The 24,329-nt window shown below is 38.1% G+C and overlaps 1 protein-coding gene and 1 pseudogene across 4 annotated transcripts in view; both read left to right on the forward strand.

The window, feature by feature from the left end:
* Positions 1 to 24,329, forward strand: part of LOC105490270 (mitochondrial calcium uptake 2) — a 107,758-nt gene that overhangs the window by 49,781 nt on the left and 33,648 nt on the right. For 3 of the 4 annotated variants that reach the window (XM_071081560.1, XM_071081563.1, XM_071081562.1), the window contains exons 3-5: positions 6,216 to 6,247; positions 6,529 to 6,604; positions 23,544 to 23,591. In XM_071081560.1, coding sequence (XP_070937661.1) covers positions 6,216 to 6,247; positions 6,529 to 6,604; positions 23,544 to 23,591 — 156 coding nt within the window. The remainder of the gene's footprint in view (positions 1 to 6,215; positions 6,248 to 6,528; positions 6,605 to 23,543; positions 23,592 to 24,329) is intronic. The other variant, XM_071081561.1, reaches the window with a different exon arrangement.
* LOC112428115 (small nucleolar RNA U13) lies at positions 18,315 to 18,410 on the forward strand (annotated as a pseudogene).

The following is a 24,329-nucleotide window of genomic DNA, read 5'->3' on the forward strand; positions in this document are numbered from 1 at the left end:
ATTTTTTAGTAGAGATGGAGTTTCACCATGTTGGTCAGGCTGGTCTTGAACTCCTTACCTCAGGTGATCAGCCCGCCTCGGCCTCCCAAAGTGCTGGGATTATAGGCGTGAGCCACTGCGCCCAGCTGACATAAACTTTTTTTTAGCTTCCACATATCAGTGAGAATATTGGGTGTTTAACTTTTGATTCTTGGCTTGATTTCACGTAGCATAATGTCCTCCAGTTCCATCCATGTTGCTGTTAATGACAGGATTTCATTTTTTTAATGGCTGAATAGTATTCCACTGTATGCATGTACCACATTTTCATTATCTGTTCTTCATCTGTCATTGGACCCTTAGGTTGATTCCATGTCTTGGCTGTTGTGAATAGTGCTGCAGTAAGCATGCTGGGGGGATGCAGATGCCTCTTTGATATATTGATTGTTTTTTCCTTTGGATGAATGCCCTGTAGTGGGGTTGCTGGATCATATGGTAATTCTTAGTTTTGTGAGGAACTCCAAACTGTTGTCCATAGTAGCATATGTTCTAGTTTACATTCTCACCAGCAGTGTATTAGAGTTCCTTTCCTGACCGGTGCAGTGGCTCACGAGTGTAATCCCAGCACTTTGGGAGGCTGAGGTGAGAGGATTGCTTGAGTTCAGGAATTTGAAATCAACCTGGACAACATAGCAAGACCTCATCTCTATTAAAAATCAAAAAATTAGCCAGGCCTGGTGGTGCACATCCATAGTCCCAGCCAGTTGTGAGGTTGAGCAAGAGGACTACCTGAGCCCGGGAAGTTGAGGATTCCGTGAGCTATGGCCACGCCCCTGCACTCTAGCCCGGGCAGCAGAGCAAGACCCTGTCTCAGAAAAGAGTTCCTTGTCTCTGCATCCTTGCGAGAGTTTATTTTTTGTCTTTTTGATAATAGCCATCCTAGCTGGGATGAGACGATACCTCATTATAGTTTTGATTTGCATTTCCCTGATGATCAGTGATGTTGAGCTTTTTTTTTTTTTTTTTTTCCCATGTGTTTATTGGTCATTTTGTATGTGTTCTTTTTTGAAGTGTCTATTCAGGCTCTTTGCCCGTTTTTCGTTGAAGTATTTTGTGATTTTTTTGCTGTTGAGATGTTTGCACTTGTACATTCTAGATGTGAATCCCCTGTCAGATGAATAGTTTTGCAGATATTTTCTCCCATTCTATAGGTTGTCTTTTTACCCTTGTTTGTTTCCTTTGCTGTACAGAAGCATTTTCGTTTGGTATCATCTCACTAATATATTTTTTGCTTTTGTTGCCTGTGCTTTTGAGGTCTTATTCATAAAATCGTTTCCCAAACCAATGTCCTGAAGTATTTCACCTGTTCTCTTGTAGTGGTTTTATAGTGTCAGGTCTTACGTTTAGGTCTTTGATCCATTTTGAGTTGGTTTTTATATAAGGTGAGAGGGTCAGGTCCAGTGTCATTCTTCTGCATGTGAGTATCTAGCTTTCCCACTACCATTTATTGAAGAGACTGTTCTTTCCCCAAGTTAGGTTCTTGGTACTTTTAACTAAAATCAGTTGGCTGTAGATACATCATGTATTTCTAGGTTCTCTGTTCTGTTGATCTGTGTTTCTGTTTTTATGCCATACCATGCTGTTTTTTGGTTACTACAGCTTTGTAGTGTATTTGGAAGTCTGGTAGTTTGATGCCTCCAGCTTTGTTCCTTTTGCTAAGGATTGTTGTGGCTACTTAGGGTCTTTTATGGTTCCGTAGAAGTTTTAGGATTTTTTTTTCTACTTCGTGAAGAGTGTCGTTGTTACTTTGATAAGGATTACATTGGATCTGTTCATTGCTTTGGGTAGTGTGGTCCTTTTAACAATATTAATTCTCTGATCCACGAGCAGGGGATGTTTTTCCATTTGTCTGTATCCTCCTCAGTTTCTTTCATCAGTGTTTTGTAGTTATTTTTGTGAAGGTTTTCACCTCCTCAGTTAAATTTATTCCCAGTTGTTTTGTGTGTGTGTGTGTGTGTGTGTGTGTGTGTGTGTGTGTGTGTTTGTACCTATTGCAAATGGGATTCCCTTCTTGATTTCTTAGTTCTTTGCTTGCATATAGAAAATGCTACTGATTTTTCTATGTTGATTTTTATATCTGCAACTTTACAGGATTCATTTATTCTAAGAGTTTTTTTTGGTAGAGTCTTTAGGTTTTTCTGTATGTAAGATCATGTTGTCTGCAAATAGGAACAGTTTGACTTCTTCCTTTCCAATTTGGATGCCCTTTATTTTTCTTTGTCTTGCCTAATTTCTCTGACTAGGACTTCCAGTTCTATGTTGAATAGAAGGGGTGAGAGTGAGCATCCTTGTCTCATTTCAGTTCTTAGAAGAAAAGCTGAGAGCTTTTAGTATGATGTTAGCTGTGGCACTTACCACTCTTATTAGTGATAGAGGAAGGTTAGTTTTGCTAATGCATCATTTTCTGCCTTGGTTTCCATTATAGCTGTGACTGAATAAAAGCATTTATTAGAGTATAATCAGCTCTGTCTTAGGTTGATTCTAATATTGATATCAAGTTGTCACATATATTTATGAAAAAGTTATAAAATGAAGGAAATATGTCTATTGTCTAACTGTTATGTATTAGAAGACTACTGACCTCTACAAAATGAAATTAAGTTATATAGTACTGGTATTGTTTTTGTAATTATGTTTATCAAATAACTTTATTTTGGCCAGAGGCAGATTTATTTGATCTGTAAGAACACTTAATGTGTATAAATGCAGGTTTACTATTTTAAGTATTAGAAGGTCTGCTTACCTATAACAGGATATGCTGTATCTGGATTTTACTTCATAAATCCTTTGTAAATAGTGAAAACCACATGGTGGAATCTCTACTATAGGTGGAATCCTTTTAAAACATTTTACTTCCTGAGCCAAAATTCTGTCCTGGTGCTTCAAGATCTATGCCGCCTCCTGCAAAAAAACAAAACAAAACCAAACCAAACCAATGTGTTTTTCTTGTTTTCATATTCATACAATGAAACATTACAACCTCAAGTCTAGATCTACCTTTTTTCCTGTGTTTTGCCCCATTCTGTTATTTTCATACATAAGTGTGTGAATACATATAAAATAGCTGTGAAAATAATGCGACTGAATTTTTTTATTTATGTGAATGTGGAAATAGCCAAAGAAAGAGAGACAGGAGTGCCCCCCTACGCCACATTGAAAAAAAACAAACTGAAACAAAAACAGAAGGAAAAATTAGATTTGCCAAATGGGTTTTATCCTTAAATAGAAAAATATTGTCCAGAAATACTTAGGTGTATGTAATACGGCCTTGCCTTGTTACTGCTGTCAGGAGAAATGAGGTCATGGCTCCTGCTGTGCAGGTCAGACCATGGACCTCTTCTTGTGCTGCTCAGCCTGTGAACAAGCAGTATAGAGGAAGCAGCCTGGGTGAGACGGCTGTCTACCGAGAAAACCCTACAGAGTGTTCTGGGTTTGAAACACCACAGCTTCGGGCCGGGCGCGGTGGCTCACGCCTGTAATCCCAGCACTTTGGGAGGCCGAGGCGGGCGGATCACAAGGTCAGGAGATCGAGACCACGGTGAAACCCCGTCTCTACTAAAAATACAAAAAATTAGCCGGGCGTGGTGGCGGCGTCTGTAGTCCCAGCTACTCGGGAGGCTGAGGCAGGAGAATGGCGGGAACCCGGGAGGCGGAGCTTGCAGTGAGCCGAGATCGCGCCACTGCACTCCAGCCTGGGCGACAGAGCGAGACTCCGTCTCAAAAAAAAAAAAAAAGAAACACCACAGCTTCTCATAATGCTCAGTGAAAGGTGCATTAACTGAAGAGAAAGAGGAAGCAGGAGAGAACAGGTGTTCACTCCTAGTATCTCTGCCTTGTCTTTTTTTTTTTTTTAATCTAAAAATGAGTTTTTTGTAAGAGAATAGTAGCTTCTAAACTTTTCACCAAAAAGTTAATTTCTTCATTATTTTCTAATTACTTATTCCATTTGAATTAAAAAAATTTAAAAAGATGTTTTTACAACTTAAACTACATTAAGTACCTGGTTTTCCCATTTTTTGATGATCAAATATTTATATACATATCAAATAGAACTTGTAATCTACATGAAATAATGAAAAGCAGCAAAACTGTCTCTATAATCGTACCATGCATAATTATTCAGTTTTGTTAAGTGTTGAAAGTAGGCCGCAGGTTCTTTTTACTACTATCATGGAATTCAAAGAGTCTAACACTTGTTTTTGAAAAATCTATATGAGATATGAAAATAAATCCTTCAATGCCCATATTGTTACCTAATTCCTCTTGCCAATTTGTTTTACATGTAAAGTGGGGATATAATAATTTATCCAAAAGACAGGGACCTGGATGAGAAGACATTGTGAAATCTTTTCTGATTTGTTTATTCAACAAATATTTAAATGTTTAGCACTGACCTGCATAAAAGTAAGACAGGTATGAAATCTGCCTCCACAGATTTTATAATTTACTTTTTATCTGTAATTCTGGTGTTATATTATTCAGTTAGTTCATGGCTTTATTGTGGTATTTCATTCACACAGTATTGAATTTTATTGGTTTAGCTGTTTGGCAGCCAGACTTCGAGCTGGCGGGAAGCAAACATTACCTTCTTTACTCACTCAGTTTCAAGTAGAAGGATTTTTTTTAAACGATTTTTGAAAGACCAAAAAGGAATCTAGCCTTCAAACAGATAACACCCCTTAGAAATAATCTGATTTCTAAGAAACTGTTAGACACCATCCATTTTGCTACCCTGAACTCTTGGTCCTCTTCTGCCTTCAAAATGTTAATAATTGCTTTCTAGAATACTTTAAGTTGGATATAAGGATTAATCCCCTTTTTAAAAACAGATAAAGTTGTCTAAAAATAAAAGGGCATATGGTAATGAGTATTTGTGGCATAACTTTAGGAAAAGCAGAGAAATAATGATCAGTTTATTTTTTAAGTTAATTGACTATGTAAAGATAAGTAAATACATGTATTGCACAGTTTTTTGGAGTTCATTACCAGCATTATAGGACTGCATATTATATACACATTGACTCACTTAGATTTGTACAATACATGGTAATTTTTGTCTGTTTGATTATCTGATACTATAACACCACCTAACAGTAGAATCTGGGGCTCTTTGGCTGGGACATAATAGTTTCTCCGGTGAATTAAAATTACCCCAAAATATCAACACCTAAGCTTACGAACATAGTCATAGATGTTTCTAAAAAGTACGTAGTCATATTCACAACTAATGTTTTGATTAATAATGTAAAAATAAAATCCTGACAGTTAACTAATACCAAATAATAGAATTTGCCCTTGTAGATTAATCGTCCAAATTAAACAACCCAAACTACAGAAAAGTCACATCTAAAAGCACTCTTTTTTAATGTGCCACCTGAATTTTCACAGACCATGTAATTGTACTGAAGGAACTTCATAGACAAGATAATTTTGAGAGCAGTAAGTAAAGTTAGTGCTGTATATTGCTTACGTAAGAGACAAAAGTAAAACATTTTTCAGTTTTGTTCTAGATGTTTAAAATGACTTGAGGCTATCATCAGAATAAGTCCTAAAAAAAAAGAAACAATGTAATGGCTTTAGAATTATGGTGGATATTAGGAAAATGATGTAGGCAGTAAAGAGGGTGGCTGAATACCTGGAAGAATTTTGAATCTCTGTTATCCAATAGGAAATTATTAAAAGTTAGCTACTTTAGAATGGATGGTTATGTTGGCTAGACTTTTACATTTGACTGGAGAGTTACAAGCCTAAGAGGTCTTTCCAGAGTTCAAAAAAAGGAAGCTTTCTAAATCATGAGTGTTTTTTCCTAAATCAATGAAAGTAAAAAGAGAGTGATTTTAATAATCATGTGAACAAATTATGTTTGATGAGAATTAATAATATGATTCAGACAACTAGGATAACTCATAGATGGTTATATACGATTTCATATGTATGAAATAGGGTGAGTGAAATTGAAAATGGATCTTGTATAAAACTATAGTGTCTTTGTGTTTAGTCTTAGAATTCTCTGACTCATAATTATGGCTTAAGAATATTAGCTAAAATCACAAGCCTTTGCTTTTTTAATAAATATTTAGTTGTTTGTTTTGTCTTTTAAATAATTTTCTTTCTTAGTGCAAGCTGAATTTTACCAAAGAATATGGATACTAAATAATGTTTCTTCTTTGTTGTAGGTAAAACTTCAGTCAGGAAGCTGACAAAAAAGGTAAGCAACATGTGGGAGGGGGCGGGGTTTGTTTTTGGTAAGATAGAAAATGAACTTTTGGCCGGGTACGGTGGCTCATGCCTGTAATCCCAGTACTTTGGGAGGCCAAGGCGGGCGGATAGCGAGGTCAGGAGATCACCATCTTGGCTAACAGGATGAAACCTTCTCTCTACTAAAAATACACACAAAAAAATTAGCTGGGCGTGGAGGCGGGCGTCTGTAGTCCCAGCTACAAAGGAAATGGACTTTTAGAAGTTAAATTTTAATATGTGTATTCAAAGGACATCGAGGATACACTGTCAGGAATCCAAACAGCTGGCTGTGGATCAACTTTTTTCAGAGACCTTGGCGATAAAGGTAATTTTGATTTCTGTTAAATTTTCAGTTATGTGTTTAACTGAAGTATTATTAAGGTATTAAGGTATGAGATTTGCACCATGTTATTTAATAGGTGTTTTTAAAACATAATAACATAGTAAGTAGGAGGTAACTTTGTCAAAGTCTTTGAGCAATTACAGATAAATTATTAAACCATCAATGTTAATTAAAGCCGGGAGAGGGTATGAGGCAGAGTATCTGAAATAAAACATGAGAAGCCTGCAGGGCGTCCAGAGGAGCACCAGCACGTAAGGGAGGGGACGGAGAGAGAGAGATGGTGGCAGAGTGGTCAGAGAGGCGGAGGAACGCCAGGAAGTGTTAGCACAGAAACCAGGCAGAGAAAGTGTTAAAAGAAAAAAGGAACGTATCAAATGTGAAAACCAAGTAAACTTAGGGAGTTGAGTGAGCTAAGGACTGAGAAGTATCCGCTGTATTTAGCAGCTGGAAGTGTTTGACTTTTTAACAAGTACAGTGGTGCTTTGTTATCCACGGGGTATTGGTTCCAGGGCCCCCCTTGGATACCAAAATCCAAGAATGCTCAAGACCCTCATATAAAATGGCATCGTATTTGTGTGTAGCCTACAAACATCCTCCCATGTAGTTCAAATCATCTCTAGATTACTTGTAATACATAATACAATGTAAATGCTATGTATATAGTTGTTGTATTCTGTAACTCTGTTGTTTTTTTATTTGTAGTGGTATGGGTTGTTTTGGGGTTTTTTTTTTTTTTTTTTTTTTTTGAGACAAGGTCTTGCTCTGTTGCTGGGTTGGAGTGCAGTGGCACAGTCATAGCTCACGACAGCGTCAAACTCTGGGGCTCAAGCAATCCTTCTGCTGCAGCCTGCTGGGACTACAGGTGTGCACCACCATACATGGCTAATTTTTTTGAATTTTAGTATAGACGGGGATCTCACTATGTTGCTCAGGCTGGCCTCAAACTCCTGGACTCAAGCAGTCCTCCTGACTTGGCCATTGAAAGTGATGGGATTACAGGCATGAGCCACCACACCAGACCTATTAATATTTTTGATCCATGGTTGGTTGAATGCATGGATGCGGAGGGCCAACTACTATACAGGTCAGTGATGGGATGAGATCTAAAGCCAAGTTGCAGAACACTGAGAAGTGATGGGAGATACGAGAAAAGTAAACACAGACCTCTTGAGAGATGTGGTCATGAACAGAGGAGTTAGAGGGTAGTAGCTAAGGATAGAGAAAAAAGGCCAAGAGAATATTGGTTTATTGTAGGTGGTGAACATGTTTCTAGTTGATGAGAAGGAGAGGTGGAAAATACAAAGGAAGTATGAATAGGACAAAATCCTGGAAAATAGGAAAGAAGGGATTATCTTCAGAACAGGAGTGGAAGGATCAGCATTCCACAGGGAGGATGCCTTTCCCATTGTGTCAGGAGAAGAGGATGAACAAATGAGCATTTTATGCAGACATTTGCAAATTAGGCAAGCAAATGAGGGCGGTGTTTTGGAGTAGCCTCGATTTTCTTTATAAAATAGGATTTAGGGCCCGGTGCAGTGGCTCACACCTGTAATCCCAGCACTTTGGGAGGCCAGAGTTCGAGACCAGCCTGGCCAACATGGTGAAACCCTGTCTCTACTAAAAACACAAAAAATTAGCCAGGCGTGGTGGCAGGTGCCTGTAATCCCAGCTACTCAGGAGGCTGAGGCAGGAGAATCGCTTGAACCTGGGAGGCAGAGGTTGCAGTGAGCTGAGATTGTGCCATTGCACTCCATCCTGCGCAACAAGAGTGCAACTCCATCTCAAAAAAAAAAAAAAAAAAAAAATTGGATATAGTAGGGCTGAGCTTTATGGAGAAAGAAGGTTTGAAGTAGCTTCTGGGATATGGAAAAAGAACTGATGAGAGAAACAGAAGGACTTCTGGGAATCCTTCAAGGACTAGAAGAGAACATACATTATGAAAGAATAGAGTCATTGATCAGTGTAGTTGCAGAATAGAATAGATGGACAGTTAGGATTTGCTAGGCAGAGGAATGGAGGAAGTCATGGCCTAGGGAGTTAACAATGTTAGGAGCAAGAGAGGTTTTAACTAATGAGCCATGGAGTCTAAGCAGAGACAATAGAGAAGAAAGTAAAATAGGAAGAAAAATTTAAAAAGAAAGTAGGAAAGTCAAGAGGGGGAAAAAAAAATCCCATTTCATGATAAACTCCAGGAAGAGGAAAAAAGCCTGGAGAGAAGGCTGCCAGTGAGGTTGAAAACAGATGTGGTGGGTGTCCAAGAGCAGAAAGGAACCGTGGTCATAGAGTAGGTGTCTGAATTTACAGTTTCTAAGCTGAAGCACTTGTAGGTGATTTCAGGATTCAGGGAGTGATCTTAGAAATAGATATTTAAAATAGAAGTAGTTGGCATAGTTAATTTAGTGAAAGTTATCAAGGACCTGAGAGATGGACCACTCTATTTTATAAGTGTAGAAAAAGTGTTCACCTGAAGTAGGTGGTAAATTAATTATTCTTTCCTGTTATCTAAAGAAGGAATTGGAGAATTAAGAAACAAATGTGATTTCTAAATCAGTGGTTTATAACCTTTCATTGAATGCAGCAGAGCTTTTATAGTTATCTCAAGAGATTTACAACATTCTCAAATCAACATTAATTTTACGGCTGAGTGCATTGGCTCACACCTGTAATCCCAGCACTTTGAGAGGCCAAAGCAAGAGGATAGCTTGAGCCCAGGAGTTCAAGACCAGTCTGGGCAGTGTAGCAAGTCTCCATCTCTACAAACAATATAGAAGAAAAATTAGCCAGGTGTGGTGATGCACACCTGTAGTCCCAGCTACTTGGGAGGGTGAGGTGAGAGGATCGCTTGAGCTCGGGAGGTCGAGGTTGCAATTGCAGTGAGCTGTGTGTGGTCACGTGGGCAACAGAGCAAGACCGTGTCTCAAAAAAAAAAAATTAGTTTCAAATTGAGAATAAGTTTATCACATAACACTCCATGGAAAAGAAAAATATGACAAAGGTATAATAACTCCATAAAATCAATATTAATCACTTATTGTTTATTTTTGATAAATATCTATTTCTGCACATTCCTCAGTGTATCAATATTTAATAGACTTTCATTATATTCTACGAGTATTAGTCCCTTATACTAAACTGTCTACTTATCTTTACACCCACTTCACCCCACCCCTTACCAATTCCTTCCAGTCCTAGCCAGAACATCCCTATATACTTTGAGGTTAACAAGCTCCTAAATTTTTTATAGTGGGAATTTACTGGAATGTAGTATATGGTTAGTGAACAAAAGTGCGTGTTTTGAAGTTGACAGACTTAAATTCAAATTTTTCCTAGTTTTATTACCTGAGGAAATGACTTAATCTCTTTCATCCTCACTTTCATCACCTTTTAAAATAAGATAATAATGCCTTCCTTATGGGATTGTTGAAAGAATTTAATAAAATAAGATGTTTTAAACATTTATGGTATCTGGTATGTAGCCTTAAAAAATATTAAGAACATGGGTTTTAAGCCTGGTTTAGATTCCTAGCTCTATTAGTTACCTGTGTAACCTTGGGCAAGTTGGTTTTAGTTTTCTTACTATGTGTCTGGTACATTTTAAGTTTATAATTGGTAATACTGCTATATGTTTTTTGTAAGATTTAATATTAACTGGGCCTTAGCCTCTTGTTAATGAGTTTGTAAATAAATGGTATTTTAAAAATCAAAGTTAATAAATATCTTGTAAGGTTTTACTTTAGGAAATTACTAATTTGGCATTTTAAAGTAGATTTTAAGCAAAATGTTTAAAGTTCAAGTACCAATATTTAGATCAGAGCTTTTTCCATGATGTAGACTTTTCTGGAAGCATTTTGAGATTTTTAAGAAAGGTGTTTACCAGTTGCGAAAACTCAGATAATCTCTGTGGATATAAACTGAACTATCTTATGATTATGTGATGTGTTTTTCCTGAAATAAGGCTGAGGAGGGTTCTATAGTAATTTTGACCTAAAGGCAGAATATGAGAACCAGAGTAGATTAATTCAGCTTTTGTGTAAAACTCTCCGTAAATATAATGTGATTTTAGAAATTCTATTAAAAACTGTTTTCAAGAAAAATGCATAAAATAAAAACTGAAAAGAGAAAATTTAAGTCATCTTAAGAAAAAAAATTAAGAGATAAGAGATTAATCTTTAAAAACTGAAAAGAGAAACTCATTTCAAGACCTTAGAAGCATACTGTGCTTCTGAAAAGAAGTACCCGCACAGCTTCATCACTGCATTCATGTTCCAGACTCCTGGTAGCGCCTCAAGTGCTGCCTATGACCTTTATATGGAATACCATACTCCTGCTACCTGCTAAACAGCTCCCACTTCTCAGCTCCCCTACTCTATGAAGTCATCTGTGAAACTAGTAAACAGAGTCTTATGCTTTCTCATTTTTTATATTTTGTTATACTGTACTCTCTGGTTTCTAATCTTTCTTAATTAAACCGTAAGTTCTCAAAGTGGAAAAATATGTGTGGTTATTTTTATATCCCCAATTGCTTGGTATGTTGTCTAAAAACATTCTCTGACACATAATAGATGCTCGTCTAAAATTAACTACATGCTAATTACAAATTATCCTGATCTATTTCAGTGAGTCCCTTGAGTATTTTTGCTATATAGTTTTAGCCTTTCCGTGTATTGAAAATATGAAGACTACATGTTTTTAAAATATTTCTCAGTTAAAACTTTCAATAATTTATGTTGGTCTTCTTCCCAATTAGTATTAATTGGGGCCAGGCATGGTGGCTCATGCCTGTAACCCCAGCACTTTGGGAGGCCAAGGCAGGAGGATCACTTGAGCCCAGAAGTTCAAGACCAACCTAGGCAACATAGGGAGACCCCGTCTCCACAACAAATATAAACATTAGCTGCACATGGTGGCTCACGCCTGTAATACCCTCTACTCGGGAGGCTGAGGTAGGAGAGAATCACTTGATCCTAAGAAGTTGGCTTCAGTGAACCATGATTGTACCACTATAATCTAGCCTGGGTGACAGAGTAAGACCTTGTCTCAAAAAAAAGAAAAGGAACAGAAAATATTTAAAAATTTAAAAAGGATTAATTGGTATTATTTTGTCAACAAAATTAGATCCATTTTGTAGTACTGCTTTCATACATTTTAGAAATAATGCATCAACTCTTTTTTTTTTTGAGACAGAGTCTGATGCCCAGGCTAGAGCGCAGTGGCGCTATCTCAGCTCACTGCAACCTCCGCCTCCCGGGTTCAAGTAATTTTCATGCCTCAGCCTCCTCTTTATCAAATATCTGAATAAAAACATGAAATTATCTAATTTTTATTTCTTCTTTATCAAAATACTTCATTTGGATGTGAATTATTTCTAAGATATACTAGAAGAAAATTCTGCCTCCTAATGAGCAGTGTTTTGTCAGCTTAATAGTTAATGACCTGCAACTGTAGTAGGATATTTTTTCTTTTCCCAAGCTAGATATTTTTTTTTAAATTAGGGCTATTTCATGTATTACCATATTTAATGTGGTATACAGTTATTTCAAAGTGTATTAGTCACAAAATGCAGTCACTTAATTGAAGAAAAATCTGATTGTGGCAGTATTAAACACAAATAGAATTTTTAAAAATTGCACTGCCTTACTATTGATTACAAAAATATATATCTAAAATCATTCTATACTCAGAATCATAAAGATAATTATTAAAATTAATTGAATTCATTATGAAGTATATCCTATACACCGTGGAATTTAATAAACTTTTTAAGGCATTTTTTCCTTTACGTAAAGGGAAAAAAGAACTCACCTCCAAATCTGCTGTTGCTTCTGCCTCTTACAGCTGCATCTATCTTGTCTGTCTGCGCTCTCTTTATGGAAGATCTAGTCCTTGCACCATCAGCCCATGTCTCTGTATTTGCTCTAGGCCTCTTTTCTTGCCCTTTCAAGACCTTTCTACTTTGATATTTTTCCCTATTTTACTACATCACCAGTCTGTTTCTCTCTACCTTATTCCTACCTTATGTAAACTTAAAAGTGTGTCCCATTTTTTAGGGGAAAACATTTTCCTTTACTCCCATATCTCCCCAGTGTGTTGTGTTCACTTCCTAACCTCTCATTCGTTCTTCCGCTCATTTCAGCCTGGTACCCACCCCACTGTGGACGCTTTTGTCATGATCACCAGTGAACTCGTTGGTTTAATGAGGACATTTTGTAGTCCCAGCTTACGTGACCCCGGCAGTATTTGATCTATAATCTACATCAGAACAGCCCCTCGTTTTGGCTTCTATGACCCCAGACTTTGTTGTGTTGCTTTTCTCTCCATCCTAGTTGTTTCCTCTCTGTCTCTTTTGACGAAATTCAACAAGAACCACCTAAGCTGGGGAAGCAAATAATTAGATCATTCTAGTGGGTGAGTTTGAAGGAAGGGGCCCACTGGTCAGTCCTGAAAGAGCACTGAGAAATTCTCTGTCTCGTGGGAGATAGTGAAGATTTGAATGAGATTTAACAAACTTTGGAGAAAATTGGGAGAGTACTTGGCAAATGAAAAGTAATTTTTTTTATTGACGTAATATTTTTGAGGCATAAGTATGAAAAGAGTTGGAATTTCAAAGAGCAGTAAGCAAACATTTTATTTTCTTGGTATGAAGAAGATAGCAGATTGTAGTCGAGATTATATGAAATGGGTTAATGGAAGTTTTGAAAGTGACAATGAGATTTGAAGACAAGGTAGAAAGTTATTGCAGTTTAATTACAGTTTTGATTCTTCAGATAGAAGGAAAAGCTGCAGATGTTCTTTAGTCTCTTCCTGAAATTGAGATCAGTGTTCTCTTCATTCAGCCTCTATGTACAGGGGCAAGAGTTGTGGAGCAGTTTTTCATATTGGCAGAGGAAGACTTGGGAGGGCTGTTCATCCCTCCTGCCAGTCTGCACCAGAGAATCCTGTTAGGTTGTAGTCACATCTGGAAGTCAGGGTTCTGGTCTCCAGAAGGATTGTAGTATTTCTTTACCAACTTTGCTGCTTCTTTGCCATAAGAAAGAAAACATAGGTACTTGTTTTCAGAGGATACTGAGAAAGAATATCAGTAACTTCTTTTTTTGTTTGTTGTTGTTTTTAGATACAACTATAATTTTATTACAAAACCATTCTTTTGGCATTAGTTGGTTACAGTGATAGCAAGATAATGTGAGTGTGCAGACCAGCTCTGATGGAACCACTATATTCCCTGCTTACTGAACCAAACTTCAGCTACCTCATATCCATTACATACAAATGACCTGCAGTTATTACTGCTACAAATCTTGACGCGTGTACCACTGAGGGAGGAGTTGATGCTAAGGGATTAGATTACATGTTGATAAGACTACAAAAGTTCCCTTATGGGACTTTTTCTTCCTCCTCCCATCCAGTGACTTTGCTTTAGAAGAATCACATTACTTAGAGCTAGTCTGAGTAGCAGCAGCACCCAAGGAGCATCAGTTCTTGTTAAAAAGCAACACCTGTGTGATGCACTTTTACACCACAGGCAAAGGGAAGGATCACTCTCGTTTTAAACTCCTGCAGAGTCCCTTAATAAAAAATAAAAGCATTCCATCAAGTTCTTCTGGATGGTGTTATTGCTGTACATTTGTTGGTGAGTCATTTTCTATGCTGTGTTTGCTTTGAGGGGATCTCCCAGTATATCTCCAATATTCCTTTTTTATAGGGTCCTTTTCTTGAGCTAGGATTTCACGTAACTCTAATGCTTTATTAAGAATGTTTTCCTTATTGTCACACTGGCTTTCTAGCATGTCTTCATAGATAGCCACGAGAAAGGCAATTAGGTAGGGGGAACTATGACTTGGTTGTAAATCAAGTAATTGACCTAACAGATCAGGATATTTGGAAAGACCACGATCCTGCAAAATCCCTTTCAAATAGTTCCGTGCACTTTCATTGTGTGGTACTAGTTTAATCATTTCCAGAGTGTGTATTTGTCACTATAAATGATCTGGACCATGGGATTGGGGCCATCATTCTGCAGTACTGAATCTGTATCAGCCCATTCTGCTCTGTCGCTGTACAGGACGTCAGAGGGCGAGTCCAGGCTCAGAAACCCATCGTCCATGGGGGACACCACGGCTTCCCTGGCCTCGGTCGCCATCTCTTCCTCGTGCTGCAGCTGGGACAGGGGCCACTCTGGCTGCCCGGGCTCGCCACCTTGCACAGCCTCCCCGACCCCCTCAGTGGCCGCCCCAGCAACTTCTTTTTATTTTTATTTTTTATTTTTTTTATTTTTTTTTTTTTGAGACGGAGTCTCGCTCTGTCGCCCAGGCTGGAGTGCGGTGGCCGGATCTCAGCTCACTGCAACCTCCGCCTCCCGGGTTCACGCCATTCTCCTGCCCCAGTCTCCCGAGTAGCTGGGACTACAGGCGCCTGCCACCTTGCCCGGCTAGTTTTTTGTATTTTTTTAGTAGAGACGGGGTTTCCCCGTGTTAGCCAGGATGGTCTCGATCTCCTGACCTTGTGATCCGCCCGTCTCGGCCTCCCAAAGTGCTAGGATTACAGGCATGAGCCACCGCGCCCGGCCTTATTTTTATTTTTTTAACTTTCAGAGAGAGAGACGTAGATAATCTTTCTAACTATCAAGGAGATAAATTCATCAGCCTGCACACACATTTTTCTCATTAGATAATTTTCTTTCTTTGTTATTTACATAGCTGGAGTACTTTTTATGTTCTCAGAATGAACAAGAGCATTAATCATATATTTCCAGGATTTTTTTTTTTTTTTGAAGGAGAATTAAGACCCAGTATTTCCTATGACTGGGAGAAAGACCTTAGTGATGAACTGTCAGGAAAATAAATAGGAAGGATTTTCCCCCTTAGGCAAAGTCCATGAAGATGTTCATGCTATAAATAGAGAAATGAGCATGATGAGAAGGGAAGGGATGAGGGAAGGAGGCTTTAAGAGGAACCAGAAACAGTAAATGGCTGATAGAGAATATAGGATAGAGATGAAGATATATAGATAGAGAATAGATAGGATAGAGAATATGGATAGTGTTCATTACAAAGTCAAAGATAAGTTTTTAAAAAGTACATGCAGTGACTGTGGGAGGAAAATCAGCTTACATTCCTACATTCATAAAGGACTGGCAGGGAAATCAGGACTGGAAGTTGTAGCTTAAGGATGACAAGAAAATTAAGCAATTGGCAGGTAAAAGATGAGGCAGAACTGGAGAGTTACAGAATTAGGAAGAGTTGGAAGTATCATGAAAGGCAAGGTGTAAGATCTGCTCTCTCACCATTCATCTGAATGCTGGCCACCCTTAACTTAGACTCTGAGACCCCACTCTGGTTGGAGTCTCAACCCTGATCCTTCCCCTTCTCCATCCCCCCAACACATCTACTGTACCACGTTCTAGCTGGAAGAAGAGGGTCCCTAATTGTGAGAAGCCTTCGCAGGCTGAATATATAGAGAGTCTCCCAGCTCCTGTGTAGCTTGTGGTTTATGAGCTGCTTATTACTTCATCTGTAAAATAGAGATGATAATATCTACTTCAAGGTTACAGTGACTTACGTGAAACTTCTGACACAGTGCCTGAGATCGTGTCAACAAAAGATCTCTTATTAGGCAAATCTTTGTGTCAGAAGTCCTCTTGATTTCTCTGAAACCACACTGTCCTAGTCTCTCTGTCATTGGCCCTCTTCCACCTCCCGCCTATTAAACATTGGCACTTCGTAGAATTTTGTCCTTCACTTACTGCTACTCTTCAGCCTCCTTGGTTTTAGCGTTCATGAGGTGACTCCCAAATCTCTTTCAGTGCCTCTGGCCCAGGCTACACTCCTGAGCCTCAGCCATTTATGTATATACAAACCAGCTGCCAGACACCTGCTTTTGGATATCCCTCAGTTACCTTGGATTCAGAATATGCCAAACTGCACTCACCATCTTCCCCCTAAACCAACACTTCCTGTATTCTTGATCTCATTTGGTAGTAACAGCTTTCATCCAACTCACCCAAACCCAAGAAATAGCTTAGACCCCTTTCTCTCTCTCTTTGCCTGTCCCACCCTTCATATTCAATCAAACACAAAGTCTTTCCAATTTTACCTAAGTATTTACCGAATTCATCTTCTCTTCTCCCTACCTCTAGAGAATAGGAAACAGATCAAGTGACTTTGTCACTTAATAAATAAAATCTAACTTCCTTAGTTTGGTATATATAAGCCCTTTGTGGCCTGCGCCCTGCACAAGCTTCCCTGCTGTCCTCTCTTGCCATTCTACACAGTGTGCCATGTCTGTTCACACTTTCATGCTTTTGCACACACTGTTCTCTTTGCCTGTGCCGTTCTCTGTCTTCCCTCTACTCTCTGACTCACCGCCTTCTCCCAGCCTTCTGCTCATTGGAGATTTAGCCCAAGCTTCACTTCTTATGGGAGTCGTTTTTAACTTCTTCAGTAGAAAGAATTGTTTCCTCCCCTGCATTCTCATCATTCTTTATATATTCTTTCTCATCATATTTTATTGTAATTGCTTGTTTATGTGTCATCTGCTAACTTCTTAGAATATAAATTCCTTGAGGGAAAAGGCCTTTTCCTTGTAAACTTGTGAGGTCTAAGCACAATAGTTAGCACATGGTATATGTTTAATAAATTGTTTTTGACTAAACAAACAGAAAACAGTAGAATTGTTTATTAAATTGTGGCCGGGCGCGGTGGCTCAAGCCTGTAATCCCAGCACTTTGGGAGGCCGAGACGAGTGGATCACAAGGTCAGGAGATCGAGACCATCCTGGCTAACATGGTGAAACCCCGTCTCTACTAAAAAATGCAAAAAAAACTAGCCGGGCGGGTTGGCGGGCGCCTGTAGTCCCAGCTACTCGGGAGGCTGAGGTAGGAGAATGGCGTAAACCTGGGAGGCGGAGCTTGCAGTGAGCTGAGATCCGGCCACTGCACCCCAGCCTGGGCGACAGAGCAAGACTCCGTCTCAAAAAAAAAAAAAAAAAAAAAAAAAAAGAATTGTTTATTAAATTGTGAGGATGCCCAGTACAGTGGAAGGGCTGAGACTTTTGTATATCTTGTCTATAATGTTGATTGTGATCTGATACTATAGGAAAAAAGTGTTTATTAGTGCAATAGGGAAACATCTTGAGGAAAGACTACAGTTACTTTTTAGTTCTCTGAAATACATGAGTTGACGTGTACATTTCTAACTTAAAGAAAAAAACACTAATGTAAATATTTATTTTATAAGAGATTCAGAAGATACACTTTTTAAAGGTATCCTTCACTGTTGCTGTTAATAGTGGTTTGAAGAAAAACAATGTAAAACTTAGTTAAACTTGGGACCCTTTGAAATATTCCATTTTAACACATATAAGAAACTATCAAAATTTATACTCTATCATAACTAGCAAAAGGTAGTACATTCTTAAAATGAGAAAATAATTTACCAACGTGTATTATTATAAGGAAGAATAAGTTGTAAATTATTATATATATATTTTAAACTGAGCATAATTTTAATACCATCCTCAAAAATATACTGAATATAAATTATGAGATATGTTGTAAGATATAAATACATTTTTACAATAGATGGGATAATCCAATCTCTTTGGAAAACAGGATTCACAAAATTGTACTTAACAGCAGATCGTATTTTAGAATGGTTCTATCTTAATATTTCTAGATGAATACTGTTTGACAGAATTTATTCATCTGAGGTGTGATGATTGGGCTTTCACACTCATGAGTGAGATGCGCCTCCCTCAAACCTTGTTACAAGGACAACACATTGGTTGTCTGACGTGAAGAGGGGAAAAATCAGAACTTACTCGTTTCTTCTAGTGCCCCTCTTAAGAGATTCTTTAACAAACTTTTGAACATAAATTATTTAAAATACTGTCCTAATACAGTTTTGAATCATTGCCATTTAACAGCATTTACTTTGCAGTTAGATATAACAAATATATATTAAGCTGTTTCTCCTGTCAATATTCTCGTGTGTCAGTTTTCTTTAAAAACATTTTCAGAGGGCAAATGCCTAGAATGCTGTTGTAGAACTACCTTGTTTATTTATAACACACCTTGAGAGTGAAAGGTACTGTTTTTATACTGTCTCAACTCTGATTATTCAAGCTTTTTATTTAAGTCAGTATTTCAAAGAAAGACACTGGAATTTTCTTTTTCAAAAAGTTCTGCTTGCATAAAGGATCTGTACCTGTGTCTAAAGAGAAGAAAAGCACGGTCTCCTTTTGGCAACAAGCCCAGTAGAGTCTAGAGGTTTGGCCATTTTTTTTCACATTGCCATATTCCTTTGAAAATGAGAAAAATTCTTAAGACTGCCAAAGAATGAAATACTTTGATCTTTCAGCTGACATTAGAGCACTTCTCCCAGGTACAAGATATGACAAAATACATTTAATTTACTCTCCTTTTATAGAAGGTCTAAATAGTTTAAAGCAAAAGAAAATCTGAAAATGTGTTATAGTTTTTTTATTAAAGAAAAGTACACCTGCTCCAAAATAGAAACAACAAAAAGTTGGTAATTCAGTAAAAGGAAGCCATTGAAAACATTTAAAATATTTACTTATAGTTAAAACATGGAATCATCTAATATACCATTTTTGCCTGCCTTGCTCTGAACTACCTTTGGCCCTGAGTCCTTCTTTTATTTGCTTGGCAGCCATTAGGGTATGGTGCCCAGCACAGAAGGGTAAATACATTCCCAATGTCATCACCCTCTGCGGGTCTTTATTCTTCCTGACTGAACTACCATAGTAGTTTTTCCCATTGCTGCTTCCACATGGGCGTTATTTCAGACAATCACTTTGCAGTTTTCCTATTCAGCTTCATCTATCTTAAATAGGTTTCCTATTTATACCATATCTGCTTAATTAAAATTTTTACCAATCATTCGAAGATTACTGTTAGAATTACTTCCTCTGTGGCACCTTTGATCATCTAAACTCTGGAAATGCTTGCACATTTTTCTAAACTCTTGTAACTCTTACTATTCCTATCTCTCTAAGGTATCTAGTATTTTCTGTAAACATCTGCGTTTTGGCCTCCTAATGGAAGTATACACCATGTGTGAAGAATTCTTGTCAAAACCAAACTTGAATCTTAGCACACATCTGGATTTAAGTACCGTTTGTAGAAAATACAGAAGGTAGAAGAACATATGAAATGTTACCAAGGACATACAGTCATCAGAACTTTATAGACTGTTGGAAATTTTATAGGACAAATGACTTTTTCAACAATTAAATTGAAAGGTAGGGGCAAAAAAGACAAGGGAGAAAACCTATATATTAAGAGAGGCTTAAGAGACGGGAAGGCTGGGCACAGTGGCTCACACCTGCAGTCCCAGCACTTTGGGAGGCCAAGGCAGGAGGATCACTTGAGCCCAGGAGTTCGACACCAGCCAGGGAAACATAGGAAGACCCTGTCTCTGCAAAAAAAAAAAAAAAAAAAAAAAAAGTATTTTAATTAGCTGGACATGGTGGCACATGCCTGTGGTCCCAGCTACTCAGGAGGCTGAGAGGTGGGAGGATCACTTGAACTTGGGAGGTTAAGGCTGCAGTGAGCCATTACTGTACCACTACACTCTAGCCCGGGCAACAGAGTGAGACTTTGATCAAAAAAAAAAAAAAAAAAGAAAATAATAAATAAATTAGACTACATCAAAATTAAGAACATTTGTGAATCGAAGAACACTGTCAAGAGAGTGAAAAAAAGATCCACAAATGGGAGAAAATATTTTCAAATTGTATACGTATATATTATAAGGGATAATAACCAGCATATATAAAGAACTATACAAAAGTTTTTTAATGGGAAAAGGACTCAAATAGAAATTTCTCAGAATAAGATATACCCATGGCTAATAAGCACATGAAAAGATACTCAACATCACTGATCATCAGGGAAATGCAAATCAAAGCCACAATGAGATAGCACGTTTCATTCATTAGGTTGGCAACTTAAAAAAAAAAAAAAAAGCAGAAAATACAAGTGTTGAGGATGTGGAAAAATTTGGTAGAAATTTGTATTTCCACAGCTGCTGTGGAAAAGGTAGGGTGATTCCTCAAAAATTAAACAGTGTTGGCCGGGCGCGGTGTCGCATGCCTGTAATCCCAGCACTTTGGGAGGCCGAGGCGGATCACGAGGTCAGGAGATCAAGACCATCCTGGCTAACACGGTGAAACCCCGTCTCTACTAAAAATACAAAAAAATTAGCCGGGCGAGGTGGCGGCGCCTGTGGTCCCAGCTACTCGGGAGACTGAGGCAGGAGAATGACGTGAACCCGGGAGGCGGAGCTTGCAGTGAGCTGAGATCCGGCCACTGCCCTCCAGCCTGGGCGACAGAGCGAGACTCCGTCTCAAAAAAAAAAAAAAAAAAAAAAAAAAAATTACAACAGCATTACCGTATGATGCAGCAGTTCTGCTTCTGGGTATATACCCAAAAGAAATGAAAGCAGGGGCTCAGACAAATATTTGTACACCAATATTTGTAGCTGCATTATTCACAGTAGCCACATGGTAGAAACACCCCAAGTGTCCATCAGCAGGTGAACGGATAAACAAAATGTGGTACATACGTGCAATGGAATATTATTCAGCCTTAAAAAGGAAGGAAATTCTGACACATGCTGCAGTATGAATGAACCTTTAAAACATTATGCCAAGTGAAATAAGTCACAAAAGGACAAATATCGTATAATTCATCTTATATGAGGTACCTAGATAGAATAGGCAACTTCGCAGAGACGGAAAGTGGAATAGAGTTTACAGGGGCTAGAGGCAGGAATGGGTGGTGGGATTCAGGAGTTAACGTTTAATGTGTACAGTTCTTCTGTTTAGCATGATGAAAAATTTCTGATGATGGTTGTACAACAGTGTGAATGTACTTAATGCTACCAAATTTAACAATGGTTTAAGTGGTGAATTGTATGTTATGTTTATTTTACCACAATATTTAAAAACAGGTGATTTAAGAGATCTACTTACCAAGTGCAATGTAAGGACTTTTCTTTGGATGCTTATCTGAATATACCTGAAAACTTGTCTGAAACAGGAAACTTGATAATGCTGATTTGAATTTGAAAATGTTAAGGAATTATTGATACTTTTTTAGGTATGGTAACTATTTGGCAGGGAGGTTTTTTTTAGATACACAGGCTGAATTTTTTACTATGAAATGATATATATATGTGGGTTTTGTTTCACAATAATCCAGTGGGAGGTAGGGAGTGAAAAGGAATATAGATAAAGCAAGACCTGCCATGAGTTGATAATTATTGGCGCTGAGTTGCATTGTGTTATTTAGTATAATTATATATAATTCATATTATTCTCTCTGTTGTTGCATGTGATTCAAGTTTTCCATGACTAAAAAAGTGTTTTTAATTGTTAATTGTGCATTTTGCTATTATACCAATCTTTTGATCCGGAGGGAGCAATTGTTGTTTAGCTTATCAAGAAGCCATGGTTTTTGAGAGATCGTCTTGATATTTAATGTAATTTTTTTCATTGTAAGCAACCTAAAACCTGACACAATATACTTGAGCAAGCAAGAAAGTTTAGTGACTAGACACAGTTAGCTTCAAACCCAACTTCATCCAGGGCTCAAACATCACCATATTCATTTTCTGATCTGGCAGTTAAAGACTGGCTACATTCTCGTGCTCTAAAATACTGGCCACTGGCAGTTCCAGGCACTCTCTCCATTGCCTCACATTCCTGAGAATAACATTCTCACATCGCCAAAGCCCAGCACAAAATAAAAATGTGAAAGTCAGTTATCCAGCATTTGCATCAGAAATCCTGCTGTACTACTCTGAGTGGCCCAACTTAGATGTGAGCCCATCCCTGAACCAGTCCCTGGAACCAGACAGCGCAACCTGCTTATTAGCTTGGGCCTGAGCTACTTGCCCATCCCTGCATCAGTTCCACAGAAATGCAGTGATTGGCTTTAGCCAATTAGCATTTACTTGCAGAGGCAAAAGTAGGGTCATCCTACCCAAACTGCATATTTGAAACTGTCTAAGAATGATTTTCCAAAGGAAAAATAAAGTAACTGCTACAAAGAACTAATTACTACATTTTAAATAATGTAATTTGACTCTCAGTATATCCAAGTCTCTGTTATTCTACTGCATTTATAAATTTGCTTCACTTGAGGTGCTGTGAATAGTAAAAATTTAATTAGAAGTTACGTAAAGTGCCATGTAAATAAAACTTGTCGTGGATGCCTGTTATGTGCAAGCCAGCTTCCACTCCTTTTCTGTATTAGTCAATGTTCTCCACAGAAACAGAACCAATAGGAGATACAGATAGATTTGCTGTGAAGAATTGGCTCATGCAATTATGGAGGTACAGAAGTCCCGTGATCTGCCATCTGCAAGCTGTAGACCCAGAAAAGCTGGTTGTGTAATTCGGTCCTCGTTTGGAGGCCTGAGAACCAGGGGAGCTAGTGGTGTCAACCCCAGTCTGAGGGTAGAAGATAAAATGTCCCAGCTCAAGAAGTGAGGCAGGAAAAAGGGTGAATTTCTCCTTCCTCCGCTTTTTGTTCAGCAGAGTGGATAATGCTCACCCTCACTGGGGAGGACAGCCTGCTTTACCAATTTAAATGCTCATCTCACAGACACACCCAGAAACCATGTTTAATCTGGCTGCTCAAGATGTTCAGTCTGACACAGTCAAACTGACACTTAACACCAACCGTCACAACCTCCTTACTAGTAACAGTACCTGATGAACCATAGTTTCTTTTTTTAAGTATTAGGACTCTACTTCAACTATTATAAAAAATGTCCACTGCATCAAAGAGAGGTAATTTCAAGTAAAATTATTTTTTTATTCGGTGAAATTTCAATGTTAATGTCTCTGTATATTCTAAAGCTTATTTTCTGGTATGTTTTTATTTTATCTCTTTCAGGGCTAATTTCATATACTGAGTATCTTTTCTTGCTTACAATCCTCACTAGTAAGTATCCCACAGTTTTTCTCAGAGATCATGTGGAATTCTGTGTTCTTACCAAACAGGATTTTAAAAGTTTGGTATTTGTGTCTTTATCGTTAAAAACATTATTGATACCTTAGTTTCTATATCTACAAAATGATAATGTTGGATTAGGTTATCCCTGTGGGTCTCTTCTACCTCCTATGCACTGTAGCAGCCCATCGCTTTGTCTCTTTAATAGGAAGTTTGTTGAACAAGAGAATCATAGTGGTAGTCTTGCCTTTAAAAATGCTTATCTGACATTACACAAAATACCTGACCAGTGCTCTTCAAAATGTGAAGGTCACGGAAAACGAGGAGAGACTGGGACACTGATACAGATTAGAGAAGACTCAGGAGACATGACAGATAAATACAACATGGTATCTTATATTTAATCCTGGAATAGGAAAACAGCATTAGTGAAAAAACGTGAAACCCAGATAAAGTCGATAGTGTAGTTCATAATGCTGTGCCATGTTAATTTATTAGTCTTTATAAATGTACTGTGGTTATGTAAGATGTTAACATCGGAGAAAGACCAGGTGCGGTGGCTCACCCCAGCACTTTAGCTTGAGCCCGGGAGTTTGAGACCAGCTTGGGCAACATGGTAAAACCCCATCTCTACAGAAAAATTTAAAAATTTGCGAGGTGTGATGGTGCACACCTGTAGTCCCAACTACTTGTTGGGGCTGAGGTGGGAAGATTGCTTGAGCCCAGCAG

This window comes from Macaca nemestrina, chromosome 16 (genome assembly GCF_043159975.1).
Source record: "Macaca nemestrina isolate mMacNem1 chromosome 16, mMacNem.hap1, whole genome shotgun sequence".
Taxonomy (NCBI): domain Eukaryota; kingdom Metazoa; phylum Chordata; class Mammalia; order Primates; family Cercopithecidae; genus Macaca; species Macaca nemestrina.